Below are 24,258 nucleotides of genomic sequence, written 5' to 3' on the forward strand. Positions count from 1 at the left end.
CTTAAAGGTTTAAAAAATTACTTTTGGTATTTAAACCGTAACAATTTAGTTTATATATTTTAAAATTTGTAACAATTTAGTTAACTTTAAATTATAGATTGATAAGTTGATGATCAAATTTATTTATAAATTAGATTAAATCTTTACGTAATAATAGTTGACACTTAACCATTGGGTTGGTCTAATGGAAAATAAGGGAACATCCCTTTGATTAAGGGCTAAGATGTCATGAGTAGAGATGTCCATGGGGTGGGATGGGGTCGGGATGCCATTCCCCATCCTCGTCCCTGCTCCCCATTTCATTCTCCATCCTCCTGAAATTTCCTAAAGGGATCAGGTGGGGACGGATCAGGTTCCCGTAGGAAATTTTTCTCCATTATTTTTTTTTTTTTTTGTAAAAAGTCAATTAATTTAAATAACTAATATGAGCAAATTTTAATTAAATAATTAACTTTATTACTAAATTGTTTATTATGGTTAGTTTTATATGACAATTTGAATTTGATAAACTACTCAAATTTTGGCCTAAAAAACTAATTTATTTTTTTAGTATAAAGAAATAAATATAAATCAAATTATTCACATATATAATCTAAATTTAAACATATTCATTATATTTTCCAATAAATAATCAATTTGAAATTTAAATGTAATATTTATATAATAATAATAACATAACATTAGATAACTATACTAAATAAATATGTAAAAGCTAATCGGGGCCAGGATGGGGAAGGGGGGAATGCATTCCCCATCCCCGTTTAGCTCACGGGGAATTTTTTTCGCCCACTCCCTCCCTCATTTCCTGCCTAATCGGGAAATCCCCACCTAGTTCAGAGCAGGCCCCACGGGATCTGTCCTCGTGGAAAAATTAGACATCTCTAGTTATGAGTTCAATCCATGATGGTTATCTAAGATTTAATATTCTACTAGTTTCCTTTCCTTAATTTTGATGAGATAATTGAAGATGAGGACTATTGGTTAGTGTTCAAATGTGTATTTTTTTTTTTTTTGGTTTTAATCTTACTAAATAAAGAAAGGAAGCATGGTTAAGAAAGAGTTTTTCTTTATTATTTTAATTATTCCATCTGACTAGTTTTGGATTCGAGTCTCAGGCAACTTATATTAATTATAATATTGAAATAATTTATCCCATGCAAATAATATACCAAGTCTAATTCGATGTTTTAGGAATGGATTGGCACTTTTCGTCGCTATCACCAAAAGGAGGGAAAATAAACACAGTCGTTGTTGCCAGCAATCAGATTGCCATATTTGAAATTTGCTTTTATTTATTGTCTTTTTCCGAAATGAATACTTTCGTCCCTAAATTTTTGTGAAAGCAACTATTTTAGTAACTTTATTAATAACGATTCTCTCTCTCTATATATATATTTATCAATTTAGTCTATGTATTATCATTTGGAAAGAATTTGATCCCTAGAATTTTTTTTTTTTTTTTTTTTGTTATAATTTAGTTTTTATATTTTAAAATTTAAAATAATTTAGTCATTACCATAAAATATTTTGTTAAAATTTGATGAGACTATCACTAAGTTAAACATGACTCATGTTGACAACTACATTATATTATGGATAATTGTTTTAGATTGTAAAACTGCTAAAAATATTTTTAAATATAGTAAAATGTCATTGTCTATTCATAATAAACCGCAATAAATTGTGACAGATGTCTATCAATGAGTGATAGACCACAATAGACATCTATAAGACACTAATAAATGTCTATCATGGATAGATAGTGATATTTTACTATATTTATAAATAATTTGATTCATTTTCTTTTATTTGAAAATAGCTCTTATATTATTGCATACTAAAGTTTAGTATTAGATCGTTATCAATTAAATCATGCTAAAGGACCAAATGTGTATTTGTGTGTGTGTGTGTTTTTTTTTTTTTTGGGGGGGGAGGTGTTGTGTTGTAATCTTTTTTCACATGATCCAAGTTTCGCTTGGTGAAAAAGAAATGTGATGAGGTGGTGGGTGAGGGAAAAGACATTGTCTTTCGTGCCCACTAGAAAATGCCTGCTCATATTTGAATATCATAATCCAATTGGGCTGAAATTAATTAAACTTTTAAGCCCTTATTTAATTTTCAGTCAAATATTTTTTAAAATGTTTTGTATTTATTTTTTAGATTATAATAAGTATTTGTATGATGAGGGACGTACGAGAATTTGAACATTCAACTTCGAAAGAAAGAATATATGATAATTGTCGTTAAACTATGTAGAATTGATTTACATTTTTTTGTTAAAATTAGTAGGAAAATAGACAAAAATTGAAGAGTGTAATAATCACAATACTAATTTGATGAAATAGGGTCCAAACCACGGTGATCAATTGCTTCTGATTTAATATGTTACGAGTTTTCTCGACTACTAAAATATTATAGGAACAAGCAGGCTGTTCCTTGAGATTGCCTTGAGATTGGTTGAGGTGCTTATAAGCTAGCTCGACACTCGCAATTATACCAATGAACTTTGAACTTTATTTAAAAGTAATATTAAACCCTCAAATATTTTACTTATATCCTTAGAATGCATTTGGGGCACAGAGTAGGTCAATATAATTTGTGGGTTATAATAAACTGTGTGTTATTATAGTCTGTGTTTGGGGTGCAGACTATTAGGTTTATAATAGTTTGTATTTGGGGTGCTGATTAATTTAGTTTGTATTATGTATATGAAATAATCATATTTGAAATATAATTAAAACTATATGTTCGACTAATTTATACAAAATTAATTAGATTTTAATTTATGTTAAAAGCTAATCATTTTTGTCATTTTGGGAGGTACCTTGGTTAACATGGACAAAAAAAAAACATTACATTAAGATATATTTCATTTTGGGAGGTACTTGGTACATGGACTAACAGATACCAAAATTTACAAAATGGACAAGTAATGGACAAACAAAGACCAAAATGGATAAAGAATGGATTGGAGACTAACAATGGACAAACAGAGACCAAAATTTATAATAAAAAACATTAGAATTAAATCAAGCAATTGAAACTTTGGGACTAAAATTGAAGAAAGAAAAGAACCCATCATCGGCTGGGAAAGGAAAAGAAAATTACCTTAGACCTCCTCCCCCTACCAAGCTACACAATGGATCCTTTAACCCCTACCACTCTTCAAACAAGAACCTCCACCTCTATCAAGCAGAATCGTCTCTCAACCAAGCAAATTAAACATCACGATGAAACGATGGAATGAGGAAATCAAACAAAGCGACAAAGAGAATCCTTTGTTTGGAGCGACAAGGGGAAGAAGGAACGGACATATTTGGAATGACAACAAGAGGGAGGAAGTTAGACGAAACCCAATCAGATCTAGAAAAAAACATGCAAGAGGAATACTACCTTAAATGTAGATCTATAGATAGGGTTAGACGAAATAAAGTTAGTGTTGAACCGGTATGGCAACCCTAGAGGAGGATAAATAGTGTTTAATTAAACTTTTTCTTAAAGTATGCTCAATTTGATCTAATTAGATATTTTAAAATTAAATTAATAAAAACTCTAATTTATACTAAATAACAAGATTGATAAAAAAAAAAGTATATAACAATATACTCAATCAATCTCAACTAATAAAATCATGCAATTAAAATTAAATGCAAAATAATTAGTAAAGAGTTAGAGGAGAAGACATCGTAATTTTTATAGTGGTTCGATTAAACTTGACCTACCTCCAATTTTCCAAGTGCCTCCTGGGATTTCGATTAAAAAATCTTCTTTCACTCTTTCCACGGATGAGAGTCGAACCGTTACCTTAATCCTTTTACGAGTTCAAGAGCAAACTCGATCCTTCCCATGGGTTAGGATCCAATCGTTACAATGTTTTTTCTAAAAAGTTTTAAATCACACAATAAAACTCTCTAAAAAGAGCGAGTTTACACGTTTGAGTTCACACATTTTAATCTTTACAATACAGTAGAAATTTCTCTCAATAATAAGATGGAAAAAAAATTTGAAAGTTTGTAGAGAGAATAACAATCACGGATTTTTTTGCTAATTTTGAGGATTGTAAAATGTGGAAGTTGAAATAATTTTGGGAAAGATGAAGTATAAAAAGAGAGGAAAGTGGAGTAAAAATTAGATTTTAATTTGAGCCATTAGATTGTTCAAAAGGTTAAATTGAAGGGTTGAGATCTAAACTCAACTAGTCATTAAACACAAACAAAATATAATATAATAATATATATCTTTTAAAATCATTTTTTTAAAAACCATAAAAAAACAAAGGCTATCATTTGTCAAAAACTAGTCGACACAAACATAAAATAATATTATTTTTTTTTAATTTAATAAAATCATTTTTGTTTACAAAATTAATTTCTTTTAATGATCTTTTGCTTTCAATAAAAATAAAAATCCACTAATTGCAAACTTAAAGCCTCATATGTCACCCACTCTATAATTCCAAGCGGCACTCTCTAATTGGTCTAATTTTATAATTAATTCGCCACGTCACCGTGTCGGATAGTTTTTCCGTTATGCTTCTTTCTGCTATATCTTTTTCATCCGAACTCCAATTTGGGTGATTCAAAAGGCATTGGAAATCATTGTTCTAAGCTCTACGCTATGAATTATTCAAAATAATAAAATTATTAGTAAATAAAATCAGGTTTGTTATCAACAAAATATCAATTAATTAATTAAAATGAATTAATTTGGGATTAAGGGTTATAAAGCCAACACTTAGGGGCTTTAAGGATCCAGGTTTGTTTCGACGGCGATGAAGAGGCAGAAAACTAGATCTGAGGAGTGACATCAATGGAGATGAAAGAGACGAAAACCACATATGAGGAGTGGAATCGACAGGGTAAATAGAGAGAAAAAGGAGATATGAGAAGTGGAATCGACGGAAATGGAAGAGATGAGCCAACTAAGAAGCACAGATACTTCATGTGAGGCAAAGAATCCGTATCAGACACGTATCAGATACCGATACTTTCATATACTTCCCAAATACGTATTTGACATGCAATTTAACATATCAAAGACAAGCGACTCATCTAATCTTTCCCAATCTAAAACTAAGCAACCTATTTAAAAAGCTCTACTCGAGTCCAAAACTAAAAGAAAAAAAATAAATAAAAGACCAAACTCTACAATCATCTGATCTTCATCTTCACATTTGAGTACTCACAAAGTTCACTAAAATATAAACCATTTAGATATCTTTAACAATTCAATGAAGAAGTTATTCGTTTATTTTCATACTTCTCCCTCTAATCTTCTTCTTTGTAATATGAGTCACTTTTCTATTGCATTTTATTAACTATTGTACTTCAACATCTTAGATGTTGCTTTTTTTTGTATTGTATTTCAGTGTTTGTATTCTATTTTATACTATTGTTATTAACTTGTATGTTAAATTTATTTATATCATAGATTTTTTTAAGAAAAAAAATGTATCTTCAATATATCAGTATCCTCATTTTTTTTAGAAATATATATATTAAAAAATTATATAAAAAAATGGCGTATCCTTAGACATATCCGTATCTCAGTTTTTTAGAAATTGACAAATCGCCGTATCTGATCGTATATGTATCGCGTAACCATCTATGTTTGTACTTCATAACGATCCAAGTTTGAGCACTACATTCAACAGAGAAGAAAGAGAGACGGAAGGGATAAGCTAAGAGACGAGATAGACGAAACTGAGAGGTTGCAAATAGTGAATATTGTAGAAATAGTGGATTATGAAATAGTAAATATTATTGTTAATCAGGGTATAATAGTTGGAGCCCCAAACATGAAGTTATTATAGCCCACTCCACCCACTCTAATTTAAGGGGCTCAAACAGACATTTTTTGAACTTTTTTAAACAAAAGTTAAAGGAATTAATGCAACTTTTGAAAATTCAATTGCATTTTTAAAATGAGGTATTATGAGTTTCACATTTTATCCATATACTAACGATTAAGTTATTTGTTAACTTTTAATTTTTTAATTTATGTATATTAATGAAAATTTTGAAGGTTCAAATGTATTTTTGAAATAAAGTACAAAGTTTATGAATACTTTACAATTTAGCTAAATAATTATAAAATACAATTTTATTTTTCATCTCCAAAATGAAGAAACAAAAACCGAGGGAAAAGAGTAACGATATTGTTTCTCGAATTCAAATAATAATTGGAAAAAAATAAAAATAAAAAGGTCATCATTAAACATCCATGAAGTCTAAGATAAAAGTATGAAATCTAAATCTCCGACCTTAGCTTAGTCTAAACCAACCATAGATCTATGTTTATAATTAGGAAAAAAAACAATTTTAAATCATCATTTGTATCAAATTTAGATCTAAACTTTCAATGTTATCAATAAAATTGGATAAGTTTAAGGATCAAATTTGATATTTTTTTTCTTTATAATAATTATATATAGATATTGAGAAGAATATATACGTGTGTGTATATATTTAAAAATTATAATATAAATGTTATGGAGGAAGTTGGTTGGCACCTACCGGCCGCCACAAAAGAAATCTCACAAGAGCAGCTGTTTTGGGTCAAACTCAAACCACACTTGCAATTCAATTCAAGTGTGAAACAGATATTTTATCCCCTTTTTTTATTCTTTATCCCTTCTTTAATTTCCCATCTCTTAAAATAATAATTAATTAAGTGATTTTTTTTAGATGATTCAAATTTTAACGTCAAAATGTCATTTGATCTAGATTTTAAAAATAAGAATACATAATCTTTAATTGTATCACTTCCTTGCAATCACGTTCCTCCTCGATCTTCATATTCATACTCACGTTCAATTAATCTAATACGACAGTATTCTCACACGCTAAAACTCTTCCTCCACTATTCTCTTGTGTATTGTGTTTGCGTTCACTAATTAAAAAAATAACATTGATAAGTAATTTGTGATATCAACAAAAAATAATTTTTTATTATTTTTAAAATAGGTTAAACGATATTTTGAACATGAAATTTGAATCATTCATAAAAAAAAATTTTGAGATATATTACTTGTCAAGATGAATATAAATGTATTTCTCTTTTATTATAATAGAAGGTTCAAAAAAGAGGTTAGAAATTCGAATCTATAAAGACGGTGGTTGGTATAATATCTAATATTTTGGAAGCTTAAAACCCTTTACCCTTTTCATCGTTTATAACGAGTCTTCCTTCAACAAACCCACCAAAAGCATCTCTCCATTTCACCAACCATCTTCTCCCTCGGTTCGGCGGCTCTTCCTTTGATCGCTTCCTCGCATGGCTTCCATTTCCAAGCTTTCCACTTCCATCTCTGCTCCTTCTCTATCCTCTTCTGTTAAATCTCGATCTTCCCTCTCCTCCAAGTCCTTCATCGCCTTCCGCCCCTCTTCTGACTTCTTCACCAAGGTCTCCGCCTCTAGATTGTCCGTTCAGAGAGGCTCCGATTTGAAAGGCTCCTTGGTGTACGTTTCTTTTCTTTTGTTGGGTTTGTGCGATTTTGATCGGTGGTTTGACAATTTTTCATTTTGGGTTTCTTTCTGTTTTTCTGGGAAGATTTGTTTGATGTTTATGTTTTGTCGGTTTCTATTCTCTGTGTTTGATTTTGTATGTGGCGATGGGTTTTTGATCATCTTGTTTCAATTTTATGCTCTCTCTTTTATGGGTCATGGATGATTGTTTGAAAGAGTGGTGTGGTAGAACTGCATTAGAAGGATCTGTATTTTCTTGCCGATTCTTAGATCTTAGTGTATCATCGTCTTGATTTGTTGGTTTTCTTTTCAAGTAGATGAATCTAACATAGAATAGGATTGTTTAATCCTTCTATAAGTTTTACCTCTTGGATTTCTAGTTAATTTCTTACTGTGATTCTATGCTCAGTTCTTGCAAATGATAATGATCTGAGAAATATAGGCAGTGATATATTTCATCTTAGACTGAACTCATTCAAGTACTCACAAGTTTCTGACAACAGGGATTGGGTTTTTTAATTTGGAGTTGGAAAGACACCTACAGAATTTCTAATTTATAATGATTATTTCATTTGCTAATATGATGTATAAATTGCTATGGGATTGTTCTTAGCCATTTGAATAATCCGTGCTCCCAAGTGGTGTCTGTCTGAATGCTCGAGATGTATTGAATAATAACACTCCAAAATTTGGAGGGTTATCTATGTTTAACATATGTTTATGTATGTTGTTTTGGTAACTAATGTGAGATTATGAATTTCATGTTGTTATCACAGTGTTAGGTGTTCCCAAGGTGATGGAAATGGAGTCCCAGTGAAGAGAACGGTGCTTCATGATCTCTATGAAAAGGAAGGACAGTCGCCATGGTATGATAATCTCTGCCGCCCTGTCACCGACCTGCTTCCTCTTATTTCTAAGGGTGTCAGAGGTGTAACTAGCAACCCAGCAGTAAGTATTCAGATCTTACTCTTTTCATGAAAAGAAAGAATATGATTATGTAATTTTGGGATCAGCAATGCGGAATTCTTGTGGTTTAATTGGCAAAAAATCTCAACTCTTACCTTTTATCCTTTAACAGATTTTCCAGAAAGCAATTTCTTCTTCAGATGCTTACAACGACCAATTCAGGTATTTAAAATTTTTTCTTACTTTTAGTACACTATGATCTTTTCTACATTTTATTAATGGTGATTGTATTCATCGAATTTTCAGAGAACTTGTTCAATCAGGAAAAGATATCGAAAGTGCATATTGGGAGCTTGTGGTAAAGGATATTCAAGATGCATGCAAACTTTTTGAGCCTATCTATGACCAAACAGATGCTGGTGATGGCTATGTTTCAGTCGAAGTGTCTCCAAAGCTTGCTGATGATACTGAAGGAACTGTTGAGGCTGCAAAGTGGCTCCACAAAGTCGTTAGCCGCCCGAATGTGTACATCAAGATCCCCGCTACTGCTGCTTGCATCCCATCAATTAGGGATACTATTGCAAATGGCATAAGTGTCAATGTGACTGTAAGTTTTTTCTCTATACATGGTTTCTTTTATGAACGACTGGTGTATACTTCGATGTGTTTATCACAACTGCATTAACCATTGGCACCAGAATTAGAATTTTAATCTTGTTGCAACCTCTGGGGAGTGTAACATTCGGTTCATGATTCTTTGTGCAGCTCATATTCTCCATTGCTCGATATGAGGCAGTCATTGATGCTTATTTGGATGGACTTGAAGCTTCAGGTCTCAGCGACCTTTCTAGAGTCACAAGTGTTGCTTCCTTCTTTGTAAGTCGGGTTGACACCCTTATCGACAAATTGCTTGAGAAAATTGGAACACCAGAGGCCCTTGATCTGCGAGGAAAGGTGAATGCATATCATTGTTTCCTGAATTTAATCTTTCAATTATGCTAACTTACTGCAAGGTTCACTGACTGATATATGGAATGATGAATATTTTAGGCTGCAGTCGCTCAAGCCGCCCTTGCTTATCAGCTCTATCAGAAGAAATTCTCAGGCCCAAGATGGGAGGCTCTGGTGAAGAAGGGTGCAAAGAAGCAAAGATTGCTCTGGGCATCTACAAGTGTTAAGAACCCAGCATACCCCGACACCTTATACGTTGCCCCACTCATTGGACCTGACACTGTAAGTGACTAACATTACACACCTCCCCTCGACAACAACTACGCTATCCTCCCCTTGACAACAATCACACCATCGAATCAATTAAACACACATTCTGTTTTCTTATCTGAATTGTAATGCTTCCCTCTCAGGTTTCGACCATGCCTGACCAAGCTCTTGACGCATTTGTTGATCATGGAACCGTTTCGAGGACTATCGATTCAAACGTATCTGAGGCCGAAGGAATATACAATGCACTTGAGAAGCTGGGAATCGACTGGAATGAAGTTGGGAATCAGCTTGAAGTTGAAGGAGTGGATTCTTTCAAGAAGAGCTTTGACAGCCTGCTTGATACTCTCCAAGACAAGGTCAACTCGCTTAAATTGGTCAGCCATTAAACTTCTGAGTTGAAAATCAAAGTGTGATGAGGAGAAAGTTAATAAAAATGTGGCGGGTTCTTATTTGCTGCTGTAAAATGTTTTATTCAATGTCTTAAAAGACCTTATCTTGGATGTAATATATGTTGGTCGGTGCATGTTTTTAGGGATTGAAAATTTGAGGGGTCCTTTAGTAAAATTGTTGTTTTTTCTTTTCAGTTTTTTAGAAAAATGTTTGGTATCGCCATTTTTTATTTTTTCATTTCTATGGAACGTTTTGGAAATATGTATTCATAGTTGGGAACAAAATAATGTTTTATCTATTTATTTAATTTTAATTTCTCAATTTAAAATTTGAGTGATTTGAATCTCAAACAATTTTTTTAGAAAATAGAGAAAATATGAATAGGTTTTCTTAGAAGAAAACTTTTTTAAGTCTAGGAAATTTTCCTTTTAAAAAAACCTACTCATATTTGCTTAAAAGGAAAATTTTCTTAAAAGTAGTTTCCAAAGTTTAAAAGAGTATTTTGCATAATTGCCTTTTTATTTTTTTGGATTTTTACACAATAAATAACTTTGATTTTATGGATTTTGATATTTATTGATTATGTATTGGTTAACTTACAATTTTGGTTCTCATAGTATGTGATCCAATGTAATCATTATGGTTTAATAAAACCTCACATATAGCCTATTAGAGATTAAATTCTAATTTTTAGATTATATGGATTAAATTCTTTCTCTAAATTATAGAGATGTAACTTATAATTTAACTTTGAGGAGATTTTCAAAAATAGAAAAAAATAAGGAAAATTATTTATATAAAATAGGAAAACATCAAAGTCATAAAAGTCTATTCGAGATCATTGATTAATAGGTCTATCAATATTTTTTTTTTATTATTTCTATAAATAGTTTGATATTTTTCTAAAATTTTCCTAAATTTTTTATGTTTAATTATAATTTTTTGTATTTATTAATTAAATATTTTTATGTAAGATAAAAGAAAGTAAATATAAATGGTTATTTAATGACTATTTATAACAATATCTTTAAAGGTGTTTATATTTAGCCTAAATTATGTAGAGTTGTATCTATCTTTTGAACTGGTGACTTACTTTACCTTACGTTATTTACCTCAGACACATATACGGATATATGATGCGATACGGTGATACAATTATTATAATACTTATTTTAAGTTAGATCAAAGTAGATTCAAGAAGAGAGTAAAAATTTGAAAAAAAATCCAGTAACGTAGAGTGATTGTTGAGCGACTAGAATATATGGTAGAAAAGAAGTAGAAGATGAAGATTGGAGAATGAAGTTGAGGATGAAAGTGTGAATCATGATTTAAATAGTGAGAGAGAAGGGAAGAATGAAGATTTAATTACGTTTTAGGTTTTTTTTTCAATTTTTTTTTTATATTTTTATCATTTTTAATTTATTTTGTTTTGGATTGCTCAATTTAAGTGGAATTTTATATTTGGAAGTGATTTTAAAATGGTTGAAATCACTTTTGTTATTTTCAAAATCACCGTGAAACATGTTTAATCCTTCAAAACTAATTTTGACGATATGAAAATTGAATTTAAAAGTATATAATAATAAGTCGGAGGTCTTCGTAAACATGTTAAAGGGCTCCCGTCTTCGGCGGGTCATAAAAGAAAAAGTCCAATATGGTTGGAAATGCAAATCTTTAGCTCTACGAAGACTCAAAAAGGACCCGAAATGTACAAATATGTTTGGATTGATAGATCTACTTTAACATTTGCAACTTTTTTCTGCCTACTGCTTCACTAACAGAAGGACTAGGAGGGGTGGAAAATAGAAATTACGTTGTTTCCCAAGATGATCTTTTTGATGCGGAAAGTCCCATCTATGAATACCTTCTTCTCAATCGGATGGAGCTAGGCAGCTCAGTATGGTATGAAGAAGAAACTCTGCCATCTCGTGACCAATCATTCCCGGATAAGCTCCCGGCTAGGCATCTCCTAATTCATGTCGAGTAGACCTTGTTGTTGCGAGAATTAATTAATCTTGAGTAACTAAAAGTGTGTTTTCGAGTAATTTTAAAAATGAAAAAAAAATGATTTTTGATGATTTTAAAATCACTCCTAAACATGCATTACAATAAAATGGGTTGTGGGTTAGGCTTTTTAAGTGGTTGTGCTTAAATTTAAAAAAAAAATTGACCCACATTTCCCCTTCACGAAGCATATACACATATTTGAAAAATAAAAATAAAAATAAAAAAACCAAATACTTCAAATCATGTATCTGGATGTATCCGTATCGTACCCGTATCTGATACCGATTCTTTGTATAATTAGCAGTATATGTGCTTCCTAGACAAAATTTGAATTCTGTTGGCATACAAAAACTGAATTCTTTCTCCCATGATGGACCTACAAGAAATAGGGATAAAGCTTCAAAAGATTCAAGGAATTGAATAACAAAAATAGACTCTATGTCAACTTATGAGTTAATCTTTGTACTATACTTTTTAAAAATGGATGATGATGATTTATTTTAGACGACATAAGGCTTTAAGAGCAAACAAATAGACTTCTTAAAAGTTTGGGTTAAAATAAAACTTTTAAAAAGATAGATGCATAATTGAAATCAATCTTATAGTTCATAACCATTGTATACAAATCTATCTTACCCTTTTTGATAATCATTTCGTTTTTGTTTTGTTTTTTTAAAATTAAGCCTATTTCTTCCACATTTCTTACAGTGATTTACATCTTTCTTAAATACAATGGTTAAATTCTTAGCCAAATTTCGAAAACAAAAATAATCTTTTAAAAGCTATTTTTTTTTTTTTTTAGTTTTCAAATTTTTGCTTGGTTTTTTAAACCATTGATAAAAAGTAGATTATAAATGAAAAAAATTTAAAGGTGAAAGTAGTGTTTATAAGCTTAATTTTAAAAAACAAAATAGTTAGGCCCTAGTAATTGTTAATTAAATATCATGTTTAATGAATTTTTTATGTTATTTTTTAAAAAAATGAATTCTTTATGTTTATTAGTTTCAAATTTTAGCCACTTATTAAATTTTGCTAGTTAATTTTCAATTGTTTTTTCCCAAATGGATAGCATGTAAAACCCAGTTTACCTAACAACCTGTCTTTAAACTGATGCTCTGATCTCTAATTTTTTTCATTCTAATATTTCAATTAAAACTTATAATTAAAAAAAAAAAAAAAAAAAAAAAAAAAGATTTAGGGCAAGTTTTTTACATCTCATGCGGTGATTAAAAAGATAATGGTAATTTGTAATAAAATTGGTTGTCATATGTTTGCAAATAAATAAATTATTTACAAATATGCAACTTCTTAAATTTTCGGATCTATCATTAATTTACCATTTATATAATTAATTAGTCATAGACTTCCATTATCAATAAACTATTTTAATAATCTCATTGATAGATCTCTATCATTGATAAACTATATTTTTGTCGGTCACTTATAGACAATTTCTATGTTTATCATTAATAGATGTTCATCGTTTATCAATAATTTTTAATTCTATTATTGATAAAAAAAAAGTTATATGTATATTATCGATAAACCATTGATATGTATATTATGATGGTTTTTCTTTTAAATTATTAATAGACTATTCTCTATTTATTAGAAACCATTGCTATTAGTAATTATTATTATTTGTTACAACTATTTTGTTATTAATATTAAGTTGTCACTGATTTACTAGTTTAATATTTTGATATGATATGTTTACGATGACAAATTGACCATGCAAAACAACTATGGAATATAGAAAAAATGATCAAATATTCTATTGGTGTGCTTGATTAGATGAACCGACATCAACAACCCTTGTTGATATACTAGCCTCTTCAAGAACTCTAGTTGAAGTCTTAATAGGATCATTAGAAATCTCACTTAAAACTATTTTACTTCTTGGTTTGTGGTCCTTCATGTGGTCTTCTTTCAAAAAGGTAGTATTTGTTGATACAAACACTTTATTTTCATTTGGATCAAAGAAGTATCCACCTCCTATTGCCTTGGGGTAGCCACAAATAGGCATACTCTCGAACAAGATTCCAACTTTTTGGGATTTGTCATGAGCATATGAGCTAGACATCCCCAAATCCTAAAGTGATGTAAATTACCTTTACGGCCTTTTCATAACTCAAAAGGTGTTTTAGAAAAATTCTTTGAAGGAACATTGTTCAAGATATAAACAACAGTTTCCACTACATATCCCCAGAATGAGTCAGAAAGTTGAGCATAACTCATCATAGACCAAATCATGTTCAACAAGGTTCTATTTCTTCTTTTTGATACACCATTATGCTGAGGTGTACCAAGGATTGAGAGTTGGGACGTAATTCCATGTTGTATCAAATAGTTTTGGAATCTTAAGTCCATATATTTTTCACCACGATTGGATCGTAGTGTTTTTATCTTTTTACCTAACAAGTTTTCAACCTTAGTCATATACTCCTTAAACTTTTCAAGTACTTCAAACTTGTGTTGCATTAGGTAAAGATACCCGTATCTTGAATAATCATCTATAAAAGAGATGAAATATTCATACTCTCATCTTGCTTTTACATTCATCGAACCACAGAGATCTGAATGTATAAGCTCCAAGGTCTCTTTGGCTCTATAACCTTTTCCTGTAAAAGGTCGTTATGACCCACATATAGGTAAAGGGTTTTCTTCTAAACCATTTAGAAGGCCACTTTTAACCAATCTCTCAATCTTATTTAGATTAATGTGACTTAACCTTAGATGCCAAAGGTAGGTATTTTCTTTAGGAGAAACTCTTGGTCTCTTAGTAGTTGTTGTTGTTCTGAACATTTTAGTATTTAGGATAGCCTTTGTAACTAGCGGCCTTAATACATATAAGTTACTTTCTATTGAAGCAAAGTCTATCTCTATTCTATTCTTAAAAATAAACACTTTATTTTCATAGAAAGAGAGAGAATATTTTTGCTGAATCAAATAAGAAACAGAGATTAAGTTCCTCTTGATATTAGGAACTACATATACTCATCTGATAACATATATTGTTTCTTTTAAAAAAATAACTTAGCCTTGCCTATGGCAACAACTGAAATAGCCTCATCAATACCCACTTGAAGAGTCATCTCTCTGATTCGTTGGGATTGGTGTCCTAATTCTTTCGGAGTCTCGTTGTTTGTAATGTTACACATTGTTTAATGAATAAAATAAATGTTATTTCATTATGGCATTTACTCATATCCAATAAACAAAGCTCCATGATTATCTTATGTGAACTTAAGCATATATATGTGATATACAAGTGGATCATACCTTAAGTGATAACCTAAATAGGTATGTAGTATAAAGTTTAAAGTGGGATACCTGATCCTGGTGACACTACGGATACGACCCGCTTTGTAAATGTTTGCAAGTGTTGTAAATTACTATAGATGGTAAATCCTGACCATTCATGTGAAGATGTGCGAGCAGAGGTGTCCTATACAAAGAGTTTGTAAAAGACAGGACCACGAGATGACTAGACTCTGTATATAATGTCGTTGATACTAGAGATTTACATCTCACCTAAATGACCATAGGTGACACGACATCAATCCTGAGTGTTTTGGGAACTCCTACCTTTGAAGGCGGTTCTTTGATTAGTATGGGTGAGAGTGGCCAGATTGCCAACTCAACATGCCTACCTTTTTGGGGACTTGTCTGATCTGGGAGCTAGGAACTCAATCCACAAGATGAAATTCACTCTTTTCCCGAAGCAGGGATAAGTAGAGAGATTGTTCCCTTAAAGGCCGACTCTAGGGCTTGAACATAGTGGCCACAGCTTCTCTTTGGAATAGAGGACTCAGCCATAGTAGGACTATGACTTATGTTCATTAGAGGAATCAGTGGTACTTAAGGAGTTAGATGTAACTACAGGGGCATAACGGTTATTGGCCGATCTGTACTTACGAGCAATCTGTGAAGGGTTATCGCACTTCTGATTGGTTAAGATGGGCACATAATATAACTGTGGTAAGGAGAGTTCAACTGTCGGTCTTTAGTGGAGTGCCTGGTAGTTAACGGATGGTAGATCTCATGACTAAAGAGTTTAGTCAGTTATTCACGTACCGTTGGAGCTTCGAGCTATAGGTCCATAAGGTCCCCTTGGTAGCTCAATGGATTCAGTTGAGGATCAGTTCTTGGTGTTGATTTGAAATGTTCAAATTGACAAGAGGTATTTTGATTATATATGATATCGGTATGGTGTATGAGATACATCTAGTGGAGGATTAATGTAAATGAGATTTACATTAAGTGCCATGGAATAGAAAAAGAGCTATGGTTTATATGTTTCATGAGATAAAATATTAAAACTATAGGTTATAAATATAGTATGATAAGTTGGTTATCATTTATATTTATAATAATATTAATTATTGGATAATTAAATCTTTTTCTCTAATAACCAATTGAGTGGGAGGTTATTGGTGGTTTCGTGGTAACCGTGAGATAAAAGAAAAATTGTTTTCCTAATTTTAGTAAGGTTTTTGTCAAAATTGATTTTGAGATTTTCTCTCTCAGAAAAAGAATCTCATGGAAGTTGTAGAGTAAATAGGATTTACTAAGCGACAACTTGACCAAGGTAAACGATTGTGTAGTGGTTGTAAGTGACAGACACGGAACTAAGCGACGAGCTAAACGACAACTTAGCTTTTGCTAGATGATCGCTTAGCTTTTGCTAAACGATTGAGCATCGACCTATACGATAAGATTAGTCTTCTTCCACTTGCTTAATCGTTTACCTAATTGTTGATTCCTCCGTCTTCTGCCTCAAACCAAGTCCACACAGAGCCCACCCTCTGGATTCTCATACCGAGAATACCAAGGTAGCCTTCTTGGTGGTTTCATACTCAACTCGACGCCGTCGAGGTTCTGTAGAGGCTATTCGTGTTGTTGGGGTGTTCGTGACCGAGGCGATCGCTGAATTCGAGTGTGCAGTGTTTGTGCTGTGTAGCAGTCGTGTTGTTCGAGCATTCGAGGTTGCTATGTTCAAGCGTCATGATCAAGGAGCGTGGAGACGAGTCTACAAATATGTGTAGATTTCTTCTTGATCATTTGTATATTCATGCTGTAATTTTTGTACTGAATGCATAACCGCTTGTTTCGTTTCATGACAGTAATTTGTAAAGTTTATACATGATTGTAATTTTGGAATGATCTTTCCGTTGCTCATGAAAATTCTCGTGATCGATTTCCTTCAATTGGTATCAGAAACAGGTTGTTCTGATATTCCAAATTACAAGTCTATTTTGAACTTCATTTTACATTTGTGGTGGGTTTTTGCATTTGTATTTATTTGTTAAGTGCATTTGTGGATGGAGTTGATGAATGTTTCGAGTTTAATTGCCTTTAGTTAAAGCTTTCTTCAATTACAAAGTGTTAATTTGTAAGGGCCCCTGTGTTTTTGGGCGTAATTAACTTGCAATCGAGTATGTAATTCAAAGAGTTTGAGTTAATCGAGTTGTTCGTGATGAAGGTTCAAAGCATGGAGATGCGGTTCTCAACGAAGAAGAAGACCAAACGTTGGTCGTATTGTGTAGCCTCAGGTAAACGATCGTTGGGATTTAACTAAGTGATCGTGTAGATTTTTCTGTACGATCGTATAGTATTTACTAAACAATCATTTAGCTAATGCTAAGCGATGGGGTAAATCATTTACTCTATCGCGTAGCATTGGTTTCCCGATCGTGTAGGCACTGGATGTAGACGATTGTAGTGGGAGCATGTGATGCTCATCATTTAGTAAAAGGCGCGCTAGACGATCTTGTAGTTAGCAAGCCTCATCGCTTAGTTACTACGTACACGATCGCGCGTATACGATACAGAGGCGCTAGCTAAACGATCGCTTAGGCGATGGTGCTTTACGACATCGTAGTCGTTTAGGCGATCACGGAAGGCGGGTGTTGTGTGGAGCGCTGATAACTGGCTGAAATGCCACTTATTATAAGCCTTTTATTTAGAATTATGAGGACTAATATGTAGAAAATGCGGTGATAATACTTAGAATTTACGAAAAATTGAGTTTTGTGTCGATTAACACCTAAATCCTCACTTACCCCAATATTATGCACTATTCCGTGCCAAAGTGTCTATTTTTGTAACTATCGAAGGAATCAAATGCATGCATTGGAAATAAGCAATCACAGACAAACACATGTGCTGAAGCTAGGCGATCGCAAAGACAAATGCATGCGCTGAAAGTTGGATCGCATGCATCCATCGCATGGAAGTTGCAGTGATCAAGCAAATGCGGTAATCACTTGGAGATTGTGGTCACGGAGCTTTCATCGGAGATAGAGCTCGAGAGAGACATCTTCACCATTCTTCCATGGCACCATCAGCAGCCTTGACGCAGAGTCCTTCATTTCTCTTCTAACCTCTGTATTGTATTACATTTTAGCTTAATATATTAAGACATTTTGAATCAATTCATCTCTTGATTCCTTCAATGCCATCTTCTTCATCATCTTTATCTTTATCATCATTTACCTTCATCGTTTATTATTCAAAGGCAATCGCATACTTAATCGTGTAGCCTAGAGATAGGACGCATGTAGCAACCCATCGAGAGGTGTGTGTTGTGTGAGTATAGTGAGTTAATCCTCTTTGCTTGGTGAAAGGCTGTATCAACGCTTGTCTATGGTTGTTGCATTGCTTGTCTATAAGTTAAATAGCCATGTCTAACTGCCTGAGAAGGTAAGAGATGGAACACACTAAAACAAAGTATGCATTATTCCTAGAGATAGGCACAATCTTATCTTGACGCAACCATGTACTATAAAGACATAGTCATGCGGTTGACCACCGAGAGGTGTGCGATGCGTTAGTGTGACGAGCTGGGATTACTCGAGCGATTTAAGATAATAAACATTACTATGCGTTAATGGTTGTTGTGCATCTACCTATTCTCATTGCAAGTCTTCTATTGCTCAATCTGTTTAGTTAGGAGTAGGAGTAGTATGTAAATCCATTAAACTTCTTCTTTTTATTTTTATTCATCGCCTTAAACGCATTGCTTCACAAGCATTATTTATTGACAAGTCCCTATGTTCGACCTCGGATTACCCGAGAAACTTACGTTCGCGTTATACTTGGCGCAAGCGTAAGAAAACTTGTGATAAGAACATGTGGTCATTGCATACTAGATTAACACATTTTCATTCCAACACATGACCTCTAACGCATGGGCATAAACGCATAGCTTAAGCCATGTCTAATGCATGATTGCGTGCGTAACACCATCCCATCCCTAAATTTCTACCAACAAGTTTTTGGCGCCGTTATCGGGTACTTGGCAGCTAATGTTTTGTGAAGTTTTGTGTTTTCGCAGGCACCCTTTCAATCTTAGGCGTATTGTAGATTGTGCAACCAAGTTGCAAACAATATTTGAAGTATATGCAATGCGTTGAAAGTCAAATATTAACCCCGAGATAGAAAGGCTATCTGTCGCATGAGCTGGAAGCAGTCTTAGGCGCATGTCAACCATCATGCGTCCAAAAATTGCTGGAAGCTCCAATGGTCAGGGCGAACTCTTTGACCTAAGCAGTTGAGAACTATCTCCTACATGGGAGACTCCTTGCGGTGATAACACTCCAATTTCTCTAGGGACGTCTTCTATTCTATCTTTACGTTGCTTTCTCAGTTTAGTTTATTATTTTTATTTATTGTTATTTTGGATATGCGGCTGCTTCCTTGGTTGTGGTGCGTTTGCTCCTTGTAGGTGCGATAATAACTCTCCTTGATGTACAGATACAACAGAAGAATCCTCCACATCCTTCAACGTATGGCTTCAATCGCATGAATTCCAACACATTGTCTCATGCATTATTCTACTTAAGGTTCTTCTCTTGTTATCTTTTATGCATTATCCTTTTGAAATTCTCCTTGTTTGATTGCGGTTCTTTGCGATGCATCTATGATGGTACAAATAATTCACCGCATCTGCTAACTAGGCATCACAAGGCGCTCCTTACTTTTAATAACGACGTCAAATTTTGAAAGTATAAGTTTTATTGTGTGCAAACCCTTGTTCAAACATTTGTTATCACATTCCTGTTGAGTTTGTTTTTAGCTTGCAGTGAGAATGCTGCCACCCTCTAAGTTTGAGGGTGGTAGCGGTCTCGGAGAATTGTATTCATTACATTGCGGTCATTCCCTTCAAAAAAAAAATAAAATTGAAAATAACAACACTGTCAACGCAATGGGGAAACCCATGTTGAGAAGAGTTAAGTTGTGAAAGACATTTACCCGTAGTTGGATGTCCACATGACACCCGTGGGGACAAGCCAAAATGAAGGTAAGTCGCCAAGATCAACGCATAAGCGTAACTCCTCTGTCTGGCGCAAGCCAAATCAAGCAAGACATGAGTTGAATTGAGTATGGAACGCAACCGAGGTTGGATACCCGCATGACACATGTGGGGATAACCCAAAACAAAGAGCGTAACCAGGTTCAATGCCGCATTCGAATAAGTAATCGCATAATCTTGAATTGTTTTGAATGAACGCATTCTCAAGAGCTGAACGCAAGGTTGCGGAGAATGAATAAAAAGTTTTTGAGCAAAGGCTTGCCAAATTTCAACTTAGAAAATATCTCTTTAAAGAAGCAGCCAAAGTAGAGGAGAGCATTGCAGCCATGGTTAGAGGTACGAGTTAATTATATTCTGAGAGGCTGGTCATCGCAAAGGAATGACGGAAGGTGAGGTAAGAATTTCTTAAGTATGATGTATGCTTGAGGACAAGCATGATTCTAAGTTTGGGGGTGTGATAACTAGCTGAAATTCTAGTTATTATAAGCTTTTTATTTAGAATTATGAGGACTAATATGTAGAAAATGCGGTGATAATACTTAGAATTTGCGAAAAATTGAGTTTTGCGTCGATTAGCACCTAAATCCTCACTTACCCCAATATTATGCGCTACTCTGTGCCAAAGTGTCTATTTTTGTAGCTATCGCAAGAATCAAACGCATGCGTTGAAAATAAGCAATCACAGAAAAACGCATGCGCTGAAGCCAGGGTACTGCAAAGACAAACACATGTGCTGAAAGTTGGATCGCATGTGTCCATCGCATAGAAGTTGCAGTGATCAAGAAAATGCGGTAATCACTTGGAGATTGTGGTCACGGATGAGAGCTTGAGCAATATTTTCAGCAATCTTGCTCAGCAACCTTGAAATGAAGGTCCAAAAGGCTATTTATAGAGTTTAAACGCCGACAGCTATCATGATTGCGTTATGGCTCACTGCTGCTTTTGTCACGGTATGGGCATTGTCACATCGTCTTATCTTGTTGATACTCCCAAAGTATGCGTCCGAGCTTGATTCAGCTGATGTATCAACACGTTCTACCCATCACAGATGAGAGCTTGAGCAAGATTTTCAGTGAGAATTCTTCACCTCCATAAACCAGACCGAGTGATGACTAGAGCTTTCACCGGAGATAGAGCTCAAAAGAGACATCTCCACCATTCTTCCATGGCACCACCGGCAGCCTTGACGCAGAATCCTTCATTTCTCTTCTAACCTCTGTATTGTATTACATTTTAGCTTAATATATTAAGACATTTTGTAATCAATTCATCTCTTGATTCCTTCAATGCCATCTTTTTCATCATCTTTATCTTTATCATCATTTACCTTCATTGTTTATTATTCAAAGGCAATCACATACTTAATCGTGTAGCCTAGAGATAAGACGCATGTAGCAACCCATCGAGAGGTGTGTGTTGTGCGAGTATAGTGAGTTAATCCTCTTTGCTTGGTGAAAGGCTGTATCAACGCTTGTCTATGGGTTGTTGCATTGCTTGTCTATAAGTTAAATAACCGCGTCTAACTGCCTGAGAAGGTAAGAGATGGAACGCACTAAAGCAAAGTATGCATTGTTCCTAGAGATAGGCACAATCTTATGCTCAACGCAACCATGTACTATAGAGATATAGTCATGCAGGTGACCACCGAGAGGTGTGCGATACGTTAGTGTGACGAGTTGGGATTACTCGGGTGATTTAAGATAATAAACATTACTATACGTTAATGGTTATTGTGTATCTACCTATTCTCATCGCAAGTCTTCTATTTCTCAATCTGTTTAGTTAGGAGTAGGAGTAGTATGTAAATCCATTAAACTTCTTCTTTTTATTTTTATTCATCCCCTCAACCGCATTGCTTCACAAGCATTATTGAGTGACAAGTCCCTGTGTTCGACCTCGGATTACCTGAGAAACTTGCGTCTGCGTTATACTTGGCGCGAGCGTAAGAAAACTTGAGATAGGAACGCGTTGTCATTACATACAAGATTAATGCATTTTCATTCCAACGCATGACCTCTGACGCATGGGCTTAAACGCATAGCTTAAGCCATGTCTAACACATGATTGCGTGCGCAACCCTATCCCATCCCTAAATTTCTACCAACAAGCGCGTAAGCGATCGCGTACTGAGGATATAAAAATGGATATGTTATTATGCTGTGTTATTGTATCGCTTATGCACAATACTGATGAAAGAATGAATGATACAAGCTCATGTTGCCATAAACTTGTAATGGTAAAAATTAGTCTTTATCTTTATCTATTGCGCTGATGAATGAATGTAATGATGTGCTATGCGCTCAAGTGTTTTGTGATAAAGATATTTTGCGATACAACATTCTAAGTGTATGCATTGATGATAATATGCTCGTAGTATGCAATGATGTAGTGCGTGTCACAAGTTTCCTTATGTTGAAACCAAGTATAATTCCAACGCAAGTTTCTCAGAGTGATCCGAGGTTGAACACGGGGATTATTGTCGTTTATGTGCGATACTAATGTGGTATATGCGACCGGTTTTTATAAAGAATAAAGAATTTGGTTTGAAAGAAATATAAATTGCACTGAAGTAAAATTGTGTTGAAAATAAAATGCGTTGATAAAGTAAATGTCTAAACAACTATGATACAGGGTTGAGGATTGGCTGTGAAGTTGTACAAAAGAATCTAATAAATGCGTTGACAAGTCTTGTGAATGAGGCAGAAAGAGAATGTGTAGAGAGAAAGGACATCGTAAGTTTGTCAATCTCGTTAAAGATGCAACTAAGGTTCCAATTTCCCTTGGCTTACACCTTTCAGTGATCGGCTGCGTTCCCATACGTCTATGGTGAAATAGAGATGAACGTGATGAACGCAAGGTTGTTTCCATCTCTGGAAATACTTCTCGCTTTTGTTAATGCATTCTTCCAACCCTCTCTCGATAGACGGAATAACATCTTCACTTCTATTCTCACAGGTGAAGATGCCGTCGAGCATGCTTTAGCTAAACTTAGTCGATTACCTTAACACAGATTAACTCAATCGCTTAATTCTTCCTTTTTACCCAGGGGATTAAGAACACATGATAGAGAAAATGGATGATAAATGTATGGAAAGGGACAGAGAGATGATAATGATGACGATAATAGCATCTAATTCTAAAGATAAGGTTTTGATACGTGATTTGTGAATGAGAGATTAAAGAAGATGAACACAGTAGATGAAATGAAAGGATGGAAACAAATACAGAAAGCATGTCAACGCCTTGACACAGATCCCGATCAGAGACCTTTTACTTGTCGGCGTAGATGAAGTGGAGAGGATGAAGTAACTCTTTTGCATAGAGCTTCATCTTGGGGAATCGGAAGAATTCCTTACTCAGAGACTCACTTTTCAGTCTTGTCTCGTCGATCTCTTGGATTTTCTCTGTAAAGTCTCTTCAGACCAGCCTCCTTTGCACTTAATTCAAGGAAACTATTTATAGACAAGACCTTGGCTCTTTGAATTGATGGTCCCACTGTATAATTCTGATAATTCCTGCCATGGCGTAATGGGAAATTCCTCTCTACTCCACGATCAATCTGTTAGAATCATACAACAGAAAGCTGTACACTTGTCAGAACTGTCCGCGAATGCGTTGCTCTTCACATCTTTGATCGATCGCTGCATGCGGTGTTGTTGTTTTGATTACCACATACGGTTGAAATGCATTGATCTCTATAACCCTTGATCGATCGTCGCATGCGCCGTCAATGCGTTGATCATTTCTTCGTTCTTGATCGATTGGCGCATGCAATGTAGATGCGTTGTACATTTTTTCTTCGAGCCTTAACGCATGCGGTGACCTATTTCCTGCAAAACAGAGACTGGAACATTCTATTTTGCCATCACAATGGGGTTTGTGGATGCGTTCACAACATTTCATAATTTTTGTATTTCTCAGCCAATTCTTATACTATCGACACAACTT

The 24,258-nt window shown here is 33.9% G+C and overlaps 1 protein-coding gene across 1 annotated transcript; it reads left to right on the forward strand.

The window, feature by feature from the left end:
• Window positions 1-7,121: 7,121 nt before the first annotated feature.
• Window positions 7,122-10,179, forward strand: TRA2 (Aldolase-type TIM barrel family protein). Its single transcript, XM_039021072.2, has 7 exons — window positions 7,122-7,460; window positions 8,243-8,414; window positions 8,545-8,594; window positions 8,679-8,979; window positions 9,138-9,326; window positions 9,423-9,605; window positions 9,737-10,179. The coding sequence occupies exons 1-7, from the start codon at window positions 7,276-7,278 to the stop codon at window positions 9,980-9,982; spliced, it is 1,326 nt and encodes a 441-aa protein (XP_038877000.1). The 5' UTR covers window positions 7,122-7,275; the 3' UTR covers window positions 9,983-10,179.
• Window positions 10,180-24,258: the final 14,079 nt, after the last annotated feature.

The sequence above is a fragment of the Benincasa hispida genome, chromosome 1 (genome assembly GCF_027475165.1).
Source record: "Benincasa hispida cultivar pf3 chromosome 1, pf3_genome.v1.1, whole genome shotgun sequence".
Taxonomy (NCBI): Eukaryota; Viridiplantae; Streptophyta; class Magnoliopsida; order Cucurbitales; family Cucurbitaceae; genus Benincasa; species Benincasa hispida.